The sequence below is a fragment of the Heloderma suspectum genome, chromosome 15, assembly GCF_057233095.1.
Source record: "Heloderma suspectum isolate Gila_16-S chromosome 15, 16-S_ref, whole genome shotgun sequence".
Classification (NCBI taxonomy): domain Eukaryota; kingdom Metazoa; phylum Chordata; class Lepidosauria; order Squamata; family Helodermatidae; genus Heloderma; species Heloderma suspectum.
Window position 1 is genome coordinate 11076245 of NC_139472.1, and position 20003 is coordinate 11096247.

The 20003-nt window shown below is 41.5% G+C and overlaps 1 protein-coding gene across 7 annotated transcripts in view; it reads left to right on the plus strand.

Moving 5' to 3' along the window:
* PRKCZ (protein kinase C zeta) overlaps nt 1–20003 on the plus strand; it is a 128571-nt gene that overhangs the window by 13917 nt on the left and 94651 nt on the right. For 5 of the 7 annotated variants that reach the window (XM_084821562.1, XM_084821564.1, XM_084821565.1 and 2 more), the window contains exons 4-5: nt 5932–6021; nt 6814–6864. In XM_084821562.1, the coding sequence (XP_084677688.1) occupies nt 5932–6021; nt 6814–6864 (141 nt within the window). Of the gene's footprint in view, nt 1–5931; nt 6022–6813; nt 6865–14852; nt 15005–20003 lie in introns of those variants that run through there. The other 2 variants (XR_014786000.1, XM_084821567.1) reach the window with 1 other exon arrangement.

Consider the following 20003-nt stretch of genomic DNA (forward strand, 5'->3'; position numbering starts at 1 on the left):
ATGAGTCTCAAGTGTGTTACGGGACTTTCTGCATATCCAGTTCCCTGCTCTTAACATAGTCTCTGTTCTGGCTGACAGTGTTTATCTGCCAGCTTTATTCAAGTTCCTGAGCTCTGTTGGAGGGTTGTCTTTTTAAACACTGTTTGAATTACTGAGAACAAATCACCTACCAAAGAACTCTCCTGTAGTTGCACTATGACTGCAAATCATTTGCACTATCACCAGACTATGTGTGGTGCAATATGGTTTTGCTGCTGCTGTGCCATAAGCTTCAATATATCTATCTGAGGAGGTCTAAGGAGGAATGACCTTAAGAAGCAATTCCTGATACCATTCATGCTTGTTCGTGGGTAAGCGATATTCGAAACCTAAGTTCTTTCCGGGAATATCTGTAAGGGAGAAGCATTTTTCCTGACTCAGCTATTCCTGGATTCTGAAATTGGAATATTTCTTAGGGGTCCTGGTTATGATCCTTTTATTTCACATGTATATCATAACATTCATAGAACAGTCTTCAGGTTGCTAAAGGAAAATGTGATAGTATTCTCCTATTGTTACTGTTGTATATTTGGGCTGTCTTCAAGAAACAGCAGGTTAGTTGCTCACTAGGTTGTCTTGGGCAAGTCTCTAACTCTGGGGCTGCTCACACAACGTGCTAACCCACACTCAGTGGTTGAGTATGGGTTGTTTTGAACTGTGGGTTGTTGAACTGTGGGTTAGCACATTGTCTGAATGCAGCCAGGGTGGCTTGTTAACCATGCAATGTGGCTTATTTTCTTGAACAACCCACATTGAGAACCCATGGTTTGTTTTTGGGTTGTTCAGGGTGGTTAACAAGCCACACTGCATGGTTAACAAGCCATACTGGCTGCGTTCAGATAACATGATAACCCACCCTGTGTAAAACATGCTGCGGTCAGACAACATGATAATCCACGGTTCAACAGCCCACAGTTCAAAACAGCCCACACTCAACCACTGTGTGTGGGTTAGTGTGCTGTGTGAACAGCCTCTGTGTATGCCATCCTGATCTTCTTGGAAGAAGGGATACAAACATGATAAAATATTTGCAGTGATACATACATTAATTTCCAGGCATGACTTCTAAAGCTGCCTTCAAATGAATATGGAGTAGACTTGTTCTCTGCTATTCTAGACAATAGGACTAGAACCAATAGGTAGAAATTGCAGGGAAATAGGTTACAGCTGAACATTAGGAGAAACATCCTAATGGTAAGAGCTGTTCGACTGGAACAGTCTGTCTCAGGAGGTGGTGGGCTCTTTGCTGGAGGTAATTAAGCAGAGACTGGATGGCTGTCTCTTATGGATACTGTAATTGCATCCTGCATTGTAGATCCTGCATTGAGAAAAGGGTTGGACTAGAGGACCTCTGAGGTACCTTCCAACTCATATGATGCTATGAAAGTTATTGTGCGAGCTTCCTCTTGAGGCAAGGATCAAGAAGACAGATATAAGGCAGTCATGCTTTTAAATAATGTTCATCTTCAGCTGAACAATTCCTAGCCACTATAAATTTTATCATATTGTTCAGGGTCTCAAGAACGGCATGACCTGTTCTTATTTTTCTTAGCATATTTTTTTATTAATATGCTGGAAGGGTAACAAGAAAGTCTTTGTTAGTACACAAGCACTTCTGTCCTTTCATATTTCATCAGTGTTCTCTCAGCTTTTATAGTCTGTTAGATAACTTTTATTTTCACTTCTGTTTTCTTCTATATGGATTGTTATGATCTGTATTGTTTGAGAAATCTTTAGGGAAAACATAAAGGGCTTTATCTTGCAGTAATGCCAACTGAAGAGCTTCCTGATTGTGGCTTGTCAGGTTGTCCTGTGATGAGATGTTGGTGCAATGTATCATTACTGTAATATTTAGTTGATGTATTTTTACCCTACTCTTCCACCAAAAAGGTTCCCAGAGTAGCTTATCATAAAGATTAAAAGACAGTCCCTACCCTCAAGCTTACAATCTAAAAGATATGATACAAAAGAAAAAGAGATTAGGAGGGAAGAGGAAAACAGTAAATACAGGCACTAGTCCTTAGTTACAAAATTCTCGTTCAGACCAGCTGGGATGGAAACAGTTCAAGGAGAGGAAGACCCAAACGTTGTTGTTCTCCCAGCAGAGTTGATGGAGTAGCCCTGCTTCCCTTCCCTCCCTTTGCTGTAAGCCTGAAAGGACAGCTGCTGCAAAGTGGCAGTCGATGGAGGAAGGTTTCTGATAGAGCTGGCTTCTCAGTAGTTATGGACAATTACATAGGGACGCAAAAAGCAAAGGAACGTCCTAATGATAAGAGCTGTTTGGCCATAAGAAAAATTCCAAAAACCATGACTGGGCAACATATTTATTAGGACCAACCAAAGTATTTTATAGTGAGCACCCTTTGGAGTGCTCCAGAACTCTTCATTAGGCTGGATATTAAGTAAAGCAGGGTAGGGGGAGACAAAAGGGCTGGCTTAATGCTGAAGCCACAGACTCTACATTTAGTCCCAGTCTTAAACTGGAGTGTAGGAGGAGATAGCAGATTTGAGGTGCAATCCTGAGGGTTGCGCCCTCAATGCTTGTAAGCCCCTGAACTCAGAGGCTTATGGGCATCCTAAGCAGGGCAGGAGGAGCAGCGAAGGCAGTCTTTGCCTCCCCATCCTCCCGCCCTGCATTTTCACTAGATGAGCTTTATTGTCCATCCAGCGAAAGCATTTGGAGGGGAAGGGAAGGAGGCTGGAGAGACCTCAGGATAGCTTGTATCCTGGCCTCTCCATTCTCCTTCCCTCCCCACCCACTGGAATGTCCTCTTTTCCCCCTCTCTGAGGTTGCATTGCCCACCTCAAAGAGGCAGCCAGCATGGCTCTTTCTGCAATGGCTGCAAGGGGAGAGGGAGGGCAGTTGAAGCTCCTGTTCCCAGCTCTGAGGTAGAGCACTGTTTCTAACCTTGGAGCTGGGAATCCAAAATATCCTATGGCCCCTCAGACACTATGTCATACTATTGCTTCCTTAATTGCATTAGGCTGTATTAGGTGCTATGCAGATTTCAGATTAGGACTAGGATTGCTAGGTCCTAGGCCTAGATTGCTAGGTCCACACAATGGGCAGGTTTACACATAGCTTATTTGCGGGGTGGCTTAGTGTTATGTGGTGTGGGTTGTTTGCTGAACAACCCGTGGTACGTCTGACTGATGATTGGGCTTGCTGTGGGTTGTTCTCTCCCTCCTTCCTCCAGCTGACTCTGTCACACAAAATCCATCTTGTCTCCCCCTCCCCACTGCAATTGCTACACCTTCTCATTCCCCTGTTTTTTAATTATTGTTATTTTTCAGTCCCTCAAAAATATGCTATTGCAGTTTCTCCAATTGCTAACCCATGGCATTTTTAAAGTTTATTTTTCAGTGCCTCAAAAATGCACAGTTGAGGTCAAATTTTTTATTTTTCTGTTGGGCTTTCACAGGTGCGCTGTTATGGCTGTCCAATATGTGTGGTCTTGCCTGGTCAATTTCCTTGTCTGTTTCAGCTGTCAAAGGGCCCTGGGAAGGGAAGTAGTTAACATACAAGGAAATTGATAAGATGAGGTTGTGTAGGCTAATGTGCGCATAGTTGCAAAGGACCTGGGGAGAAATAATAATAAGGAGAAGGAAGGATCTGGTAATGTAATTCAGAAACACCGAAAATGTAGGGGTGGGGGGAGCCAAAGGAATAGGTGCCAGAGGATATGGCTGGCTGCTCATGATGGCTTGTCATGTTATGTGAACCCAGTAAATGGTTGATTCCACTTAAAAATATCTGTCTATATAATAAGATAGCAATTACTTGCATCTATCTCCACCATTATTACATTGCTAGCATTCAGTTGTCCACACATTCCGGCTGGACCTGGTAGCCAACCATTATTTTTTTCTAGCAAGTTGTGTAGTTTAGTCCTACCATGAGACCTCAACAATATTATATGTATTTTTAAAACATATATCAGTATTATCAAGCTGAATTGAGCTATATGTTAACTCAGATATATCTAGGTATATACTAATAAAAATTATTTTTGATCCACTTCCTGGCTTTTGACTATTTCCCTGTACATTTAAGCATGATCTTCATTGTCGTGCAAAATGTATCTTTTGTTAAATGTCTGAATACTAAACAGGTTTTACATTTTCTGTACAACCCTCAAAACATGGGGGAGTGTGGAGTTTTTCCATGTAAGGTGCCTATTTAAATTCTATCACCCAAGAAAGATTATTACAAAAGTGAAGAAAGAATTACAAGTTCTTAAAGAAGCAGGAGTGCTGTGGCGCATTAAAGATTTTCTTATGATATAAATTGTCATAGGCTAGAGTCTACCTCTCAGGTGCAGTTTTTCAAGCTACGTGTCTGACATTATGCTCATAATATGATATCATTGGCCTTGTATGGTTCTTTTCCTGACTCTCTCCCAACATCCTTTTTGGTCTTCATGTCTTCGCAGCCACTATTCAGACTTCAGTTCTAATGTTGCAAAGTGCTAGCTTGAACTGTGAGAGACTCAATACTCTCCCTGCCCCCACCTGCAAATAAAGCTGAAATCAGTCATAGGCTTACATGCCATTCTTACATGTATATTTGGTCTGGAACTAGCAATGATTTCATTTAGCAAAGTTAAGGTAACTGGTCCTACTCCCAAATGTGTTCTAAGTAACTTACCGAGTTTATTGCATATTCTCCAGCTCGGTGCCATTGACATGTTTTAGACTTCAACTCCTGTCAGCTTCAGCGAGCATGGCCAATAGTCAGGAATACTGAGGGTTGTGGTCCACAACATCTGGAGGGTACCAGGACGGGGAATATTGGCTTAGAACTTGTGCTGATGCTCCAAATGCTGGTAAAAGTTAAAGCCTGCCTGAACGTTATCCTTTGTTTATTATTATTTGTTTTTACATTTATATCCCCCCCTTTTCCTCTTACAAGGATCCCAAAGCTCCTTACATGGTCCTCCTCTCCATTGTATCCTCACAGCAACTCTGAGGTAGGTTAGGCTGAGAGTCAGTGGCTGGCCCAAAGTCACCCAGTGAGCTTCATGTCTGAGTGGGGATTAGAACCCAGATCTCCTGAGCTCCAGTCTAGCACTCTAACCACTACACCATACTGGCTCTCATTCTTATCACCAGAGTTGGGAGGGAAAGTCGCAAAGGCATCTGTGGCAAATGCATTTCTGGATTCCAGGTAGCATTGCACAACTAAGAGGTTCTGGCTAGGATCCGAACTACCACATCTGGGTTCTGCATATGTAGTGTACCTTTTCAGCTCCCCTTTCCAGCAGCAACTCTCTTCTTCTCCTGAAAAGCCCCCTTCCCTTGAATGTTAAAGGGTATCTCGAGCCACACTCGAGGAGGTGCGAGGGGCTGCTACTAGAAGGAAGAATTGGCTACACCAGCCTTGTAAATAAGCCCTCAAAAGTTGCTCTCTAAAATATTTTACTAGCCTGCTTGGGGCTGGCAGAAGAGGGACAGAACTGCCTGTTGCATTTTTATGCTGGGTGCAAAGGAGTGGGCTACCTTCCACTGGCAGTCTGCTTGGTTTCTCTGATGAGCAGGATGAAGCACTCCATATCTCCTCCACCAGCCTGCTCACTTCCCTGCACGCAGTTCTTTGTTGCCTGCGGCTACCAGAAGAGTGCTTAAATACAAGGCTGCACTACACCCATATGTGCCTCCCTGGATCACAGCCTTTGTAGTAAGATCAATTCTCTTTCAACGTGTAAGTGAACTTTTTGTCAGTGAACTTGGCTTTGCCGAACGCCCTTAAGAATCCACATTCGGCCTAACAAGTTCTAAAATTATACTCCTGACTCCAAATTATACTCCTGACAACGAAAAACAACAATCAGTCATATTCTCAATTTACTTGCATAGTACACCTTGTTCTCTCTCTCTCTCTCTCTTTGATAGGTGATCCATGTACCATTTCATCTCAGATGGAACTGGAAGAGGCGTTCCGCTTGTACTGTCAACACAGAGATGAAGGGCTCATTATTCATGGCAAGTGTTGTGCTCTCTGAGAATTTCAGTTTAACTTCTGTGGGAAATACAACAGTTTAGCAGACCTTTTTGTCTGGTATCCTGTTAGCATCTAATTCTACTAACAGAAGCTTGGGGCAAAAAGCCTGGTTTTGTTCTTCCTTTCTATCTTCTTTCTGAAATGTTGCTTAAATCTCTCTCAGTTCCTATCCCACTCACCCCCTCAGATGTCTGCACTGATTTCCTGTTTTCTGTATGAACGTCAAGGATCTGTTCCTTGCATTTAGCACTCCTCATCATGACATGACCCATGCAGCTGGCAAGGTCTGTAAGCTCTGTTGGGGCCAATGGATATATGTAACTAAAGCATTCACTTGGTAAAAAATGGGTCATATGAATTGGTCCAGTGTTTCCTGCTGCCTGTGCCTATTAGCTTTGTCTGTTATCTTGATGTGCAAGCTCATCTGCTTTTTGTTTTGGTTTTCCCTCTTATGCCTGTGTACCTGGAAAAGCTCTCTCCTTTCTCAATCCCTACTTAATGTGTGCTGCTTCTGCAGATGTTTCCTAGTCTTGTCTTTTTGTTGCCTTCTGTAATTATTGGACCTTCACCTACCCTATGAAACCCCATTGTCCTTTTCGGCTCTGTCCTAACCAAAATGTATTCAAGAAACTGCCCTGCCTTTGAGTCCCTATTCTGCAATTGTGGAAGTTAGCTTTTATCAGTGCTTTTGTATATAATGGTGAATGCCTAGGTATGTCATTCAATAACAAATACATATTATGTATTTATTGTATATTTTATGTTTGTTGCAGTCTTTGCCAGCATTCCAGAAAAGCCAGGCATGCCATGTCCAGGAGAAGACCGTAAGTATTAGAATGCAGTGCTGTTTTGTTTTTTGCGCATCACAGGATAGAACTCTGTCTTAGCGTATTTCAAAATATTTTTGTTATGAAATGGATGTTTGCCTCCTTCAGTGGATTTTGTAATTTATTGTTGGGTTACTTTTCATACAAAAGTAATGTTTAAAGCCAATTTGCTTTTCTATATTTAAAGTTAATGAGTGGTAATACTTTTAGCATCTGTGATAACGCCGTATTTATTGGCTTTTAACCCAAATCATTCAGCAGCTGAACAGCAGTAAAACTCATCAGTATGCCACTAATCAGTGACCCTCCTACTTTTCATATTGTTTTACAATAGTCTTATGGAAAAAAAGGTGGGTCAGAATTAATGTAAAGTCTTTGTTTTTACTTGACTGCCTTATCTTCCAAGTGTGGATGGTGTTATGCTGATAAATACTGAATGTATCAGACCTAGAAAAGGTAGAAAGCACTATCCATTAAAGCAGGATCAGATTATTATCATTATTATTATTCTGTTGCTTTGGGCTGAAATGCTGCAGTTATTGGATTGGGTTTAGACGCTGTTGCACTTAGTTTTTGTTGAAATCAATTGGACTGGCCAACTTGTCTCAGTGGCTGGCCACTGGCTAAATCAGTGCCATGACCAACTTGTCTCAGTGGCTGCGACTGCACAGAACAACAAGCCATAATTCTAGAAAATCCTGGTTTATCATGAATGAGTTGCTTGTTAGTCCACAGAGCCTGTTCACTCCAGTTTGGCTTCTCATGCCTGTGGGAATGGCTGAAGTAACCAGAAACAGTTTAGCATGTTGTCAAAATGGGCTCCTGGCTTGTTACACCCTGCACAAACCAGGATTCACAAGTTGACAAGAAATCTTGGTTTGCAGTTCTGGCTTGTAAGGGAGTCTTGTTTTGGGCATCACACTAAGCTTTATGTTCCTGGTTACTATAGCTGCTCCTGCTGGCCACATTGAAACAAATAGGCTGCATACATGAGTACATAGCTCATGTATGATAAGCCAGGATTTTCTAGAATTCTGGCTTACTGTTGCATACAAACATAGCCACTGATTCAATGATACCTAACTTAGTCTGGATCCAACCAATTCTGTTCAACTGCATTAATCTCACAGTTAACTTTTGATTCATGTCCACTGCTGAAGACACTATTGATACTTTGAATATCAGTATTCAAGAGTCTGCCTTTCTCACACTGAGGTGTGCTACATGCATTTTCTCTTTTTAAAGTAAAAAAAAAAATGTGTGCAGTATCTCACAATTTGTAAACAACTTAGTCTGGATCCAAGTAACTTCATGACTAGTTTTGTGCACCCAAGGGAGATTTGAACTTGTTTTTTTAGAAGAGCAGCCCCTTTTACTGCTTCTTCTTTTGAAATCAAGGGGAGTTTCATAGCTTGTGATATTGTATGGGAAAGGGTCTGCTGTTGAAAGAAAACAAAACCCCTAGACATGGCCTTTAGAGCCCACTAATGTTTCTGTAAAAACAAATAATACAATTAGAGGCAAAGATACACCTTTTATTAGGCTGATCATTGTTCACATAGGAGTATGCAGGCGTGTGTGTTATACAGAGGTTTGTGAGGTAGCTAGGTACATTGTAACATTATGTCCTTGAATTCAAAAGCCTGCATATCCCTACAACTGCAGAAATTGGTTCAATAACATGCGTTTTTAATAGCCTGTCATAGAATCATAGAACCATAGAATAGTAGGGTTGGAAGGGGCCTACAAGGCCATCGAGTTTAACCCCCTGCTCAATGCAGGAATCTAAGTCAGAGCATCCCTGACAGATGGTTGTCTAGCCTCGTTTTGAAAGCCTCCAGTGTGGGAGAGCCCTCTTCCTCCCTAGGTCACTGGTTCCATTGTCGTATTGCTCTAACAGTCAGGACATTTTTCCTGATGTTCAGCTGGAATCTGGCTTCCTGTCACTTGAGCCCATGATTCTGTGTCCTGCACTCTGGGATGATCAAGAAGAGATCCTGGCCTTCCTCTCTGTGACAACCTTTCAAGTACTTGAAGAGTGCAATCGTATCTCCTCTCAGTCTTCTCTTCTCAAAACTAAACATGCCGAGTTCTCTCTTCATAGGGCTTTGTTTCCAGTCCCCTGATCATCTTTGTTGCCCTCCTCTGAACCCTCTCCAGTTTGTCTGCATCCTTCTTAAAGTGTGGTGCCCAGAACTGGACACAGTACTCCAGATGAGGCCTAACCAGTGCTGATTAGAGGGGAACTAGTACTTCCCAGGATTTGGAAGCTATGCTTCTATTTGTTGTTGTTGTTCAGTCGTTAAGTCATGTCCGACTCTTCATGACCCCATGGACCATAGCATGCCAGGCCTTCCTGTCCTCTGCTCTCTCCCGGAGTGTGCTCAAGTCCATATTCATTGCATCGGTGGTGCTATCTAGCCATCTCATCCTCTGCCGTCCCCTTCTCCTTTTGCCTTCAATCTTTCCCAGCATCAGGGTCTTTTCCAGGGAGTTTTCTCTTCGCATTAGGTGGCCAAAATATTTGCGCTTCAGCTTCAGTATCTGTCGTTCCAATAAGCACTCAGGGTTGATTTCCTTTGGGATTGACTGATTTGACCTCCTTGCAGTCCAGGGGACTCGTAAGAGTCTTCTCCAGCACCACAGTTCGAAGGCATCAATTCTTCGGCACTCAGGCCTCCTTATAGTCCAGCTCTCACAGCCATATGTTGCTACTGGGAAAACCCTAGCTTTGATTATACGAATCTTTGTCAGCAAGGTGATGTCTCTGCTTCTTACTATGCTGTCTAGGTTTGCCATAGCTTTCCTCCCAAGGAGCAAGCGTCTTTTAATTTCATGGCTACAGTCACCGTCTGCAGTGATCTTGGAGCCCAAGAAAATAAAATCTGTCACTGCTTCCATTTCTTCCCCTTCTATATGCCAGGAAGTGATGGGGCCAGATGCCATGATCTTAGTTTTTTTAATGTTGAGTTTCAAACCAGCTTTTGCACTCTCCACTTTCACCCTCAACAAGGGGCTCTTTAGATCCTCTTCACTTTCTGCCATTAGGGTGGTATCATCCGCATATCGGAGGTTGTTGATCATTCTCCCAGCAATCTTAATTCCGACCTATGATTCATCCAACCCGGCATTTCTCATGATGTACTCTGCATATAAATTAAATAAGCAGGGCGACAATATACAGCCTTCTTGTACTCCATCGGTTGTTCCATGTCCGGTTCTTACTGTTGCTTCTTGACCCTCGTACAGGTTTCTCAGGAGACAGGTAAGGTGGTCTGGTACTCCCATCTCTATGCTTCTATTAATACAGCCCAAAAGAGCATTTGCCTTTTTTTTGCAGCCACATCACATTGTTGGCTCATATTTAGCTTGTACATATAGTATGTGTCTGCTCACACATTGTGTTAGTAAATTGTGGATTAAAAGGAAGGAGGTGGAATTCAATTTATGTAAAGCTTCCCTCCCTGCAGGTAATTTCTGCCACAGGTGACCAGACAGAGGCTGTTTATAACCCTGTTTAGAACTTCCATTTCATCTTCACTAGGATAAGGGTGGGGTGGGGGAATGAATAATAGAAATTTCTGAAAAGCAACCAGATTAGCTTTAGATCTACTGGTTTGATAGCTGTTGCTGTAATGGAACAATTTTTAAGATGTTCTTTGCCCTGATTCTTGTATTTCTATGTGTTTATGTATCTAACTGATAGCTGTGTGGTTATTGACACCTTTCACAAAAATAAGTTAAGAGAAATGTGAAAGAATCTGCTTCTGTGATTAATGGTAAAGAGATCTGATAATGAATTGTAGGTGTTTTTAAACAGAGAGATAGTCTTTAACCTTAATAGAATTTGATCTTTCTGTTAGGTCCAGTTCCAAAATTAAAGCACACTGGTGTAGCTGATGTGCCCTGGGCATGGCATGTCTAAAATGTTTTTTTATCTCCCCCCTTACCTTGATTTTCAAAAGCATATTACTGTATGGCATTTGGGGATGGGACAAGAAATATGGACCCAGACCCCCCTCCACCCTTTGCCATGCAGAACTAGTTGCACTGTTTCTGAGCTCTAACAAATTGAAGATGGAATTGAAAGAATCGAATACTGGTTTGGGAGTTCACTTGAATAAGCTCTAGTTAAATCTTATCAGCTGATAACAAGAAGATAGCATTCATATCCTCCTGTTTAATTACAGTGAAATCTTTCAAAGTAGCAAGACAGTCTTGCATTCTTAAATGTACTCAGTTGGGTATGACCTATGCCCATAGGGTGAAACTGGAAATTTTCTTAAAAAAAATATTTTTATTGGGTTTTAATCGTATGTTTTCAGTGTAATGAGTATATAAAATATTACAACTTTTTCAACTAACAAAACACATGTGAGAGATTTGTGGTGATCTAGTTCTAACCTCCGTCTGTTCACATGGACCACTGCTATTATATGCATTTATTTAGGGGCATACTTGGACCCATACTGCAGACCTAGGGTCAGTTCATACAATCCTTTGAGCATGTCAGCATGCAGCTGGATAGTGTTGCAGTTCAGTCTGTGATCATCTGATACTTTGAACGTAAGTTGAAATAGACTTTAATTGGTCCTCTGAGATAAGAGGCTCCTAGTTCACATGGTAAAATCAATTACCATTTTGCTTATAGTTGGTGGGCCCAGGAAAACTGGAGGCTTAGGCCTGCTGAGGAGGACAACGTCTCTGAGACAGGGTTGGCTTGCATATTTCAATACATAGGGGCATGTTCATGTACCCTGATATAGAAGAGTGGGGTAAACTTCCATGCAAGCCAAGATGATTTTAACAGTCCATATATTGCACCAAAGCGCTCCAGGGACTTCATGCAGCCTCTTGTCTCGAGTGTTGTTCTTTATGTCTGATTTACGCATGGCCTGCCTTATGGAGTCTTAAAATCACAAGCCAACAGGAATTCTTAAAAACAAGGATCTAGAATTCTGCTCTTGTAATGTAGATGGTGTGCTTGAATCATCATGGTAGTAAATAACACATAGAAACGTCTGGCCATTTTTGCTATGTGCTGAGAAACAGAATCTCAGTGAGGTTTCTTCACAGCACCCAGGTTCTCTTCATCATAGTAAACAAAACAGTTCTAGTAGTTAAACATGCAAACACGTTTCTTATATATTCATGTGATTCCCAACAACGGCTTTTTAAAATGCCGCTGTGCCAAATCTTACTCCTTCGTGGTTTAGATATAGACTCTTTCTATGGATTACAAGCTGACCACATTTGACTTATTCGCATGGTACTTTCTATGAGGCAGCAGGTAGCTGCTATTAGAATATATGATGAACATATGAGTACTTCAGTCATTTTTAAATGTTTATAGTGATCCCAAGTATATGTAAATACTACACTTAGTGTATTAGTTGTAATGTCAGTTCACGGTGGAAATAATAACAGATTTGTTAAAGATAGCTTAGTATTAATTCATAGGGATCTTGATTAGACAGTCACATTATAAATTAAAGATCTGTATAGATTAATGTAACACGGTTGACCTAGTTCTTCACTGGTATAGAATGCTCACTCCACTGCCATGTTAGTGGTCCGATTTAATCACACTTGAATTGTTTAAAAAGCCTGCCTACTAGGATACGGCTAGTGAGTGACTTCTCAAAATCTGACTTCTCAAAATGTAATGAATGAACCCTGTACATATTGTCTTCTGCAGCTGTGGGACTTTCCTGGAAACCTAGTGCTGAGAGAGCTAGCTGTTGTCAGTGTAATAGATTGTTACAAGTCAATAAATGATAGCTGGGATTAGTTCTTAACTATACAAGCAGCTAGGATTTGTACTGCACTTGGATTATGGCCAACGTGAGCAATGCTTGTATATAAATTAGCTAGTTTTAATTAATCTCATAATTAGCAGCATTTTAAGCGTCCCAGTAATCTCATTCTGTATGCCCTTATCAATAAAAAAAACTATACAGTATGCCTTTGCTAGATTTCATTGCTGTATTTCTCACTGAAAATAATAACTAAAGTTGAGAGTTTTTAAATCTTGTGTAAACATTGGTTTAATTGATTTTAAAATTCTCACTTGTTCTTCTGTCTGGTGTTTACAGTGAGCCATATTTAAACTTCTATGCCTGGAAATTATTTCCAGGGACAAGAGTGAGAAATTTTAATTCCCTATTCACTCAAAATAGGCTGCCGCTTAAATTAGCAATCTGTTAGTGCAGACTAATTTTCTACAATTGTACAAAAATATGGACTTTCTGGAATGAGTTGAATAGAGAGCAGTTGGGCGAATTGTCCCTCCCCACTGCTTTGTGAATGTACGTCTCACTCATAGTAGGTTATGACAAAATACTTTATAATGTTTTATGAACTAAACACTGATTTCCGGTCTCATTTTTGAGAGCGTGATTCTGCCTGTTTGAATGTCTTGCAAAGCTTGGTATACATGGAAGTAGTAGAGCTATTTTCAAAAAAGCTTTTTAAAATTAGTATGATTTTAGAATAAACTCTGACTGCCTTTTGCTTTGGTTCCATGGGAACATTTGATAACTGTGCGTTCCTGTGAGTACCATTATTTCAACAGGGTTATTTTGCATCTGTCTCTCCTTAAGCAGCTGTTCCAAACTGTGTCCATGAAACTTATGGAATTATATTCTGTTCGGAAAGTAAAGAAATATTACAGCTTTTAAAAAAAATAAATTGTAAACAGTCTTTACTCATGCGCTCATCTGAATCCATTTGCAAGCAATAACATTCTAATGTAAAATAGGTCGTCACGATTGCTCAGCCTCTGAACTCAAAGTGACCTGGCCTGTGTCCCACCCCTCCACTTCCTGTCTGAATTCTCACGTGTATGGAAATGTTTTCTTTCCCAAAGGTTCTGTGCATGACAACAACAGTTTCCTTAATCAGGGATGATGATATGTATGCAGATCAAAATGTGAATTCTGGTATTTGGGGTAAGGCTGTAGAATATTGGGGCTTCCTAATTCAGGTTCATGGATACTAATTGCTTAAAGGATATGAAGTGCAGTGATCTCTTTTGGATGTCAACGTCATCTGTTTGCCTATGGGCCTAAAATACATTTATCTACAGTAAGGGTTTAGGAAATATTTTAAGCCACACTGTGAAGTATAGTTGAGGCACTCGATATTAGAAAGCAATGCATAGTTTTATCTTCAGCTTTGTTAGCAGGAAACCGAGATCCCAGTGTATTATGCCCTGTGGGGTTGGAGAGGCAACAGTGCAGCTTGATGTTTGCAGCATCATTTATAAAAGCATTCTATGGTTGAGAACTTTGAGTTTTTAGTTGGCTTGCATCTTCTGATGCCTTGTCTGAACAGAGTGCTAACAGTACCTCCTGGTTTTAGCTGCTTGCTGTGGCCTTTTTAATGTATATTTATTAGAAAGATCTCCATTATATTACAGGGAAATTTGTGCTTTCTGTCATCGGCTCCTTGACATCCATGCCATGTTTTAGTTTGTGCCTCAGCTGCTAGCTACAGCCTCCCAAGGGAGCTAGTACCACCCGTGCCTGGATACATGAGGCAGAGATGTGAAAGAGAGAGAACAGGATAACCAGGCTTCCATTAAATATTTGCTCTTAATGTTCAGACTGCTTCTGCCTGTCGTCCTTTCTGGTGTCTGGTGCTATTCAAACAGCAACATCAGCGAAATAAGGACAAGGGGAAATCTCATTGCATACCTACTGCACTGTAAAGCATAAAGAATTACATGCTGAGGAAGCAAAAGAATAAAACCCAGTGAGTAATGCATTTCTTTTCTGTAGATTTTATGTGCCTTTACTGCGATTGTTATGAACTGAGGCTATTGATGCAGTATGTCTGTGCAAGTGGTGCAATACATAATAGAAGTCAGCATTTTGGTTATCTAGTTGCCTTAGCCTTCAGTCCTCCTTTGCAACCACGATTGCTACAAACACAGATTTCGCTGCTGCCTCTTGCGTGTACTGGGATGTGGCTGAAAGAGCTCTGAGAAATACTGGGGAAAAATTGCCCTGAAAAGACGTGTTCTTGCCAGGTGACGGATTTTTTAGGGGGAAGATCAGACAGAGGAGTATGCAGAGTGAGTGATGCTGCTGCTAAGGGAGATTAATGAAGGAAATGTATCCCAAAAAACCTGACGGTATGTGTGTTTGGGCCTGTTTATTGTAAGAATATTTATTTTCTTTATTGCAGCGATTTGTTTAGTCAATTGGTTAATTTTGTTACATGGAAAAGAAGACTAAAATGAATTAGTGTATTCTGTCGTCATACTGAGGAGAAATAGGATGGTACTGCAATGCTACATCAGTCTAAATCAATATGTTTAATGGTCAAATTGTATTTTGTGCAGTCGCCGATGCTAATATGTACTAGTGTTTTATCTGGCTTATTTTTCAGCTGAGCAATAGAAGGGAAGAATATTTTGCCACTATTTACTCTTTAGCATGTTTTTTTTAATGTCCTTTTCAGTTATTGAGTCATGGAATCTGACCAAGGAATCTAATCATATTTGTTTACAGTGGTCTTTAATCTTATTAAAAAGCTGTCTTGTTTTGCCATGTATGGATTTTATATTTGGTGCTTGTGTTGTATTTTAGTACCAGTTATTGCTGCTTATGACCCATTTGCCATACATCTTTATCAGAAATTAAATCATAGATCCTAAATGCTTTCTGGTGTTTAATCAGTATTTTCCCTTAGGAATTTTTGTTGTATCTGTCTGGCATATTACATTGTATGCTATGTACTACATGTTATCTCAGATGGAAGAAAATAACAGTATGTGGATTATTGGCTTGTGGCCTGTAAATATTGTGCAACTCATAAGGAGAGGTTTTCCCTTTATTTGTTACTCTATTAGCAGCAATGATTAGGTTATTCAGAGCACGTGAGCGAGTCCCATCCCCCAATGAAGAAAGGAGTGACTGCGACTATAGAGGCAACTCTGAAGACATAGCTTTGCATGTAGAGGGCAATTGTTTTGTGCTGCAACTAATAAGGAATGAGGTTTTATTGGTTAGACAGATTGGATGGGGGAATAGTACAACCGTTTCTGTAAAAAAAAAAAGACAGTCAGGGAGGTATTGAGCTGTATCATAGATTCCCAGGAGCGCTTGAAATCCCTGCTCTGCCTCTTCTAGTGTGCATGGTGTCTTCCTCTCCCCGCCCCCCAATTTGTATATGCTTCCTCAGTCTGTAAAATAAATACAGAGTACTATGTAGATACATCTTATAAATCAGATTTGTGTGTTTGTGTCACGTTACTTCAATTCCAGCAGTATATTGTCTGTTAAATCTGAAATTACGAACATCTAGTTGTTGGGATTTGAAGAATCACACAACAGGGTTCTGCATGCCCAAGGTGGCATTCCTCTTCTGTTTCTCAAACAGCAGCCCCTCCGCCCACATGGAAATCCATTTTTGAAACCCTGAGGGCTTTCAAAAAGCAGATTATGATCTTGCATGAGGGCCTGCTGTTCAAAGAAAAAAAATAGCATTGGTCAGACCCAGGCACTTAGATACATCTAAAACAGGTATTTGGCCCCCAGACTGTGTATAGATGGCTCTTTAAAGGGGCACTGTTGGTGCTGAGTTCCCAGTGCACATGACTGTCCTGATTTTTACACTTTATAAATGGTCTCCATACAATTACAGATGTCTTGGATTAATATAAAGGAAGTACCGTTTTAGGATGTCTTAGTGAGTGGCGTTGAGAGGCTTTGGGCTTTTGTCATAAATTACACTGCATAAAATGAGGTGGCAGGAGTCAATAAGATTCTTCCACAAATTTCAGCTCTGTCTTCTAGGAGCAGTGTAGACATAACTTTCCTGATCTTTAACTATCATCCCTTAATCTTAACCAGCTGCTGTTAGCTTCAAAACCTGGTTAAGAGTGAACCCTGGTTAGTGCTAACTATAGTTAATGTTAGTGGTGACATTACTCTTAAATAATAGATAATGCCATGAGAAGACGGAATTTGCATAAGGGGAGGTGCATACTTGCACAATCCTTGCTCTAATCCTTTAATCATGGTTAGGAGATCAGGAGTGTTGCATCTGCAAGCAGTGACTTCCTGCTCTCTTGGGAGCCTCCTTTTGTGGTGCATACAAAAAGGGGGATGTGAGGAAGAGCGGCCCAGATTGCTGTGAGATTTTGGGTGGACGAGTCGGGCTTGCCTTGGGGAGCTAATCAGGGCTCTAGTTGGCTCAGTGGGGATGGGGCTTCTGGACAGACCAGAGGGAGAACCATCCCCTTCTGGTCCACTGATAAATTTAGGCCAAAGCTGTGGCTTTAGCATTGTTATTAAGTCCATTCTATTCACAAACGCGTATAGCTATCTTAAGTTCAGGTCTTCATTTTTAAAAAATTGCCTTTCAGTAGACTTGGTAATAAATTGCTGGGCTGCCCTGTTGGCTCAAACGGGCAATTGTTCTGAACCTGTTAAATAATCCTTTTTCTTTCAGAGGCCATAGAGTCCTGCACAGTCTACCCTAGAAATGAGAATCTCAAGGTTATCTATCATAGTTCTTAGAATGTGACAAGGGCAGCCCAACTGCCCACTACTCTAATTCAGCTACACACAGCTTTGAGCGTTCTATGAAGTTACAGAAAGAAGCAGAGTCTACAAGTCAATATCTTCAGAGCAGAACAAATGGGTGTGCAAATCAATTGTCCAGAAGTTTAACCAGAAAATGCCCCTCATCTCCATTTCAGCCTTTCTGGAAAAGGTCCTCAAGCTGATTCATAGCCGGCTGTGTTATATGTGCTCTAGGTAGAATAGGAAAAGGTGTGGTAGTTTTGCTGTAGAATAGGGAAGTTTCATTCCAATCAAGATGATTTAACTTGTAATTTAAATCACCCAAGGATTTTTTAAAAATCATTTCAGAATTCATGCATTTTCTGAATAGGGCATATTGGTTGCAGTATTAATTAAAACATTTGTTCTCAACAAAATAAACCCATTATACTCTCTGGGCGCATAGTCTGTAAACTTCTGTCATGCAGCCCATATACCTTATTTAAAATTACACAATTATATTTACTTAGAAGCAATAGGATAATTATGAAATTTCTATTAGTCCTTCTGAACAGATGCAAGGGCTCTTATGGTGCAGGCATATCTGGATAGTCACCAGCCTCCAAAATTGGTGGCTGCTGACTATCCTACACAGGGTGGCTGGAACATGGAGGGGATGCCCTCCTCTGTGCTCCATCTGCCCTGCATTTTTGCTTAGATGGGCAATTTTGGGGAGGGGGAGGGAAGGGGCCTGGAGACCTGATAGGAAGCTGTGTGAAGCAGCTGCCATGGTTTCCTCCCCTCCCTGCCCCCAGGACTGCCCCCTTTTCCCTGTCTCCACATTTTGTTTCCGAGCGTGGAGCCATAGCTGGCACGGAGAGAACTGCACCGGCTACAAGGGGCAGGGGAAGGGGTGAGGAGCATAGTTTCTGGGAACCAAGGCTGGAGCCCTGTTCGGTTGTTGTCCAGAAACCAAACAATCCTATGGGCCACTAGACATTGTCTAGAGGCCCATAGGATTGCTCCCTTAAGTATGAACAATAGCTTGAAAACAAGGGGCCATGCTCCGTACAGAGCAGGAGTGCAGGATTGTGAGCAAAGTGCCCAAAACTTTCCAGAAACAAGGCGATGAATTGTTGAGCAAAACGTGGCTTCTCCATGAGTTGGAAAGGGCATGTCCATTTTATTGCTGTCAACTAAGCAAAGATTCAGAATTTTCTACAATAATAGATACAATTAAAGCATGCTTTACTTCAGTGTAATTTGATAGAGGGGAAAACTGTAGAATGAATACAGATTTTGTTTTAAACCAGGTTACCATTTACTGGTTTTTAAAACTATTGCTTTGATTTTTGTTAAATTGGTTTTTTAGATCCAGCATAGTGGTTAGGCCCAACTTCAGTGGCTGCCATTTTGGGGCACTGATGAGGCTCATGCTGTGGCAGCCCCCCACCCAGCTACTGGAAAGCCCCTCCCCAATATCCTTCTGTTCTTCCTCATCACCAGTTCCATCTCCCTCTTGGCCCATCCAGCGAAGAAGAGGTGCTGTGCATCCCCCCATGCTCTCCTTCCTTCTGGGCCCAGTGGGATGGTGGCTGATTTTAATTCCTGCTGCCATCCCTCCATAGGGCCTTCGAGCAGGGATGGGGAACCTGCAACTCTCCAGATGATTTTGAATTACAACTCCCATCATCCCTGAGCATTGGCCATTCATGGATGAGCAAGTGAGCAACTGTGGCGGCAAGGGCAGAGAGAGCCCTGGTATGTGTGAAAGGGGCCAATTGGAGTTCTTTTGCTGGGTGCTCCCAAAAACCTGGTGGTGGTGGGAATTGTTTTCTTCTTTATATACAAGTTAAGGTGAGATATATGTTTCAGTGTGGGAGGCAGGGAGTGCAAAGATGGCTGAGAACTAAACTAAAAACTAAAATTGAAAGCCAATGCTCACTTGACAGTACTGCTGTGGGGTGAGAGGATGGCCTTACTCATGTTGGTACTTGTGAGAAGACCAACGTGAGTGGTAGAAATGAGGAGGAATGTTCCACCTCCAAAGGCGGGAAATAAAATTAATAGTGAGACAATGGCAAGGGAGTGTGAATTGCATCACTTGACGCTAATCTCGCAGGCACACATGCATTCCGCATTCACAGTTGCATTGATAAGCTAGTTTCTGGGGGAAATTGCATTCTCCCAGAAGCAAGTTAGTTTGTAGGTGAGTGAGAAGAAAATAGTCAGAACTGCCACCTCTAGGAAAGACTGTCAGTGGCCTACTGCAAATGAGTAACAGTTGCAAATGTGTGAACAGTTTTAGAAGTTGTGCTATATGGTGCCATGCTCTGCCCTGTGTGGCGCTGTGGTTTGCAACAGCAGTAAGAAAGGGTGGATAAATCTGCCTGTTTCACTTTCTCCTACCTTTGGATGTTTAAAATCTCAAGTTCTTTCCATCCAGTTTGTGAAGAAATTTGCAACTTTTGGTAAGTTCTTGTAAAAAAAACACCCGCACCAAATTAAATTCTTGCCACTCTACACCAGCCAAATTCAATAGGTACAGCTATTCCCAGCATGGAGATGACCAGGTTGTGCTTGCCTGCCATGTAGCTGTTAAAGATGAAGAGAAGCCTGTCA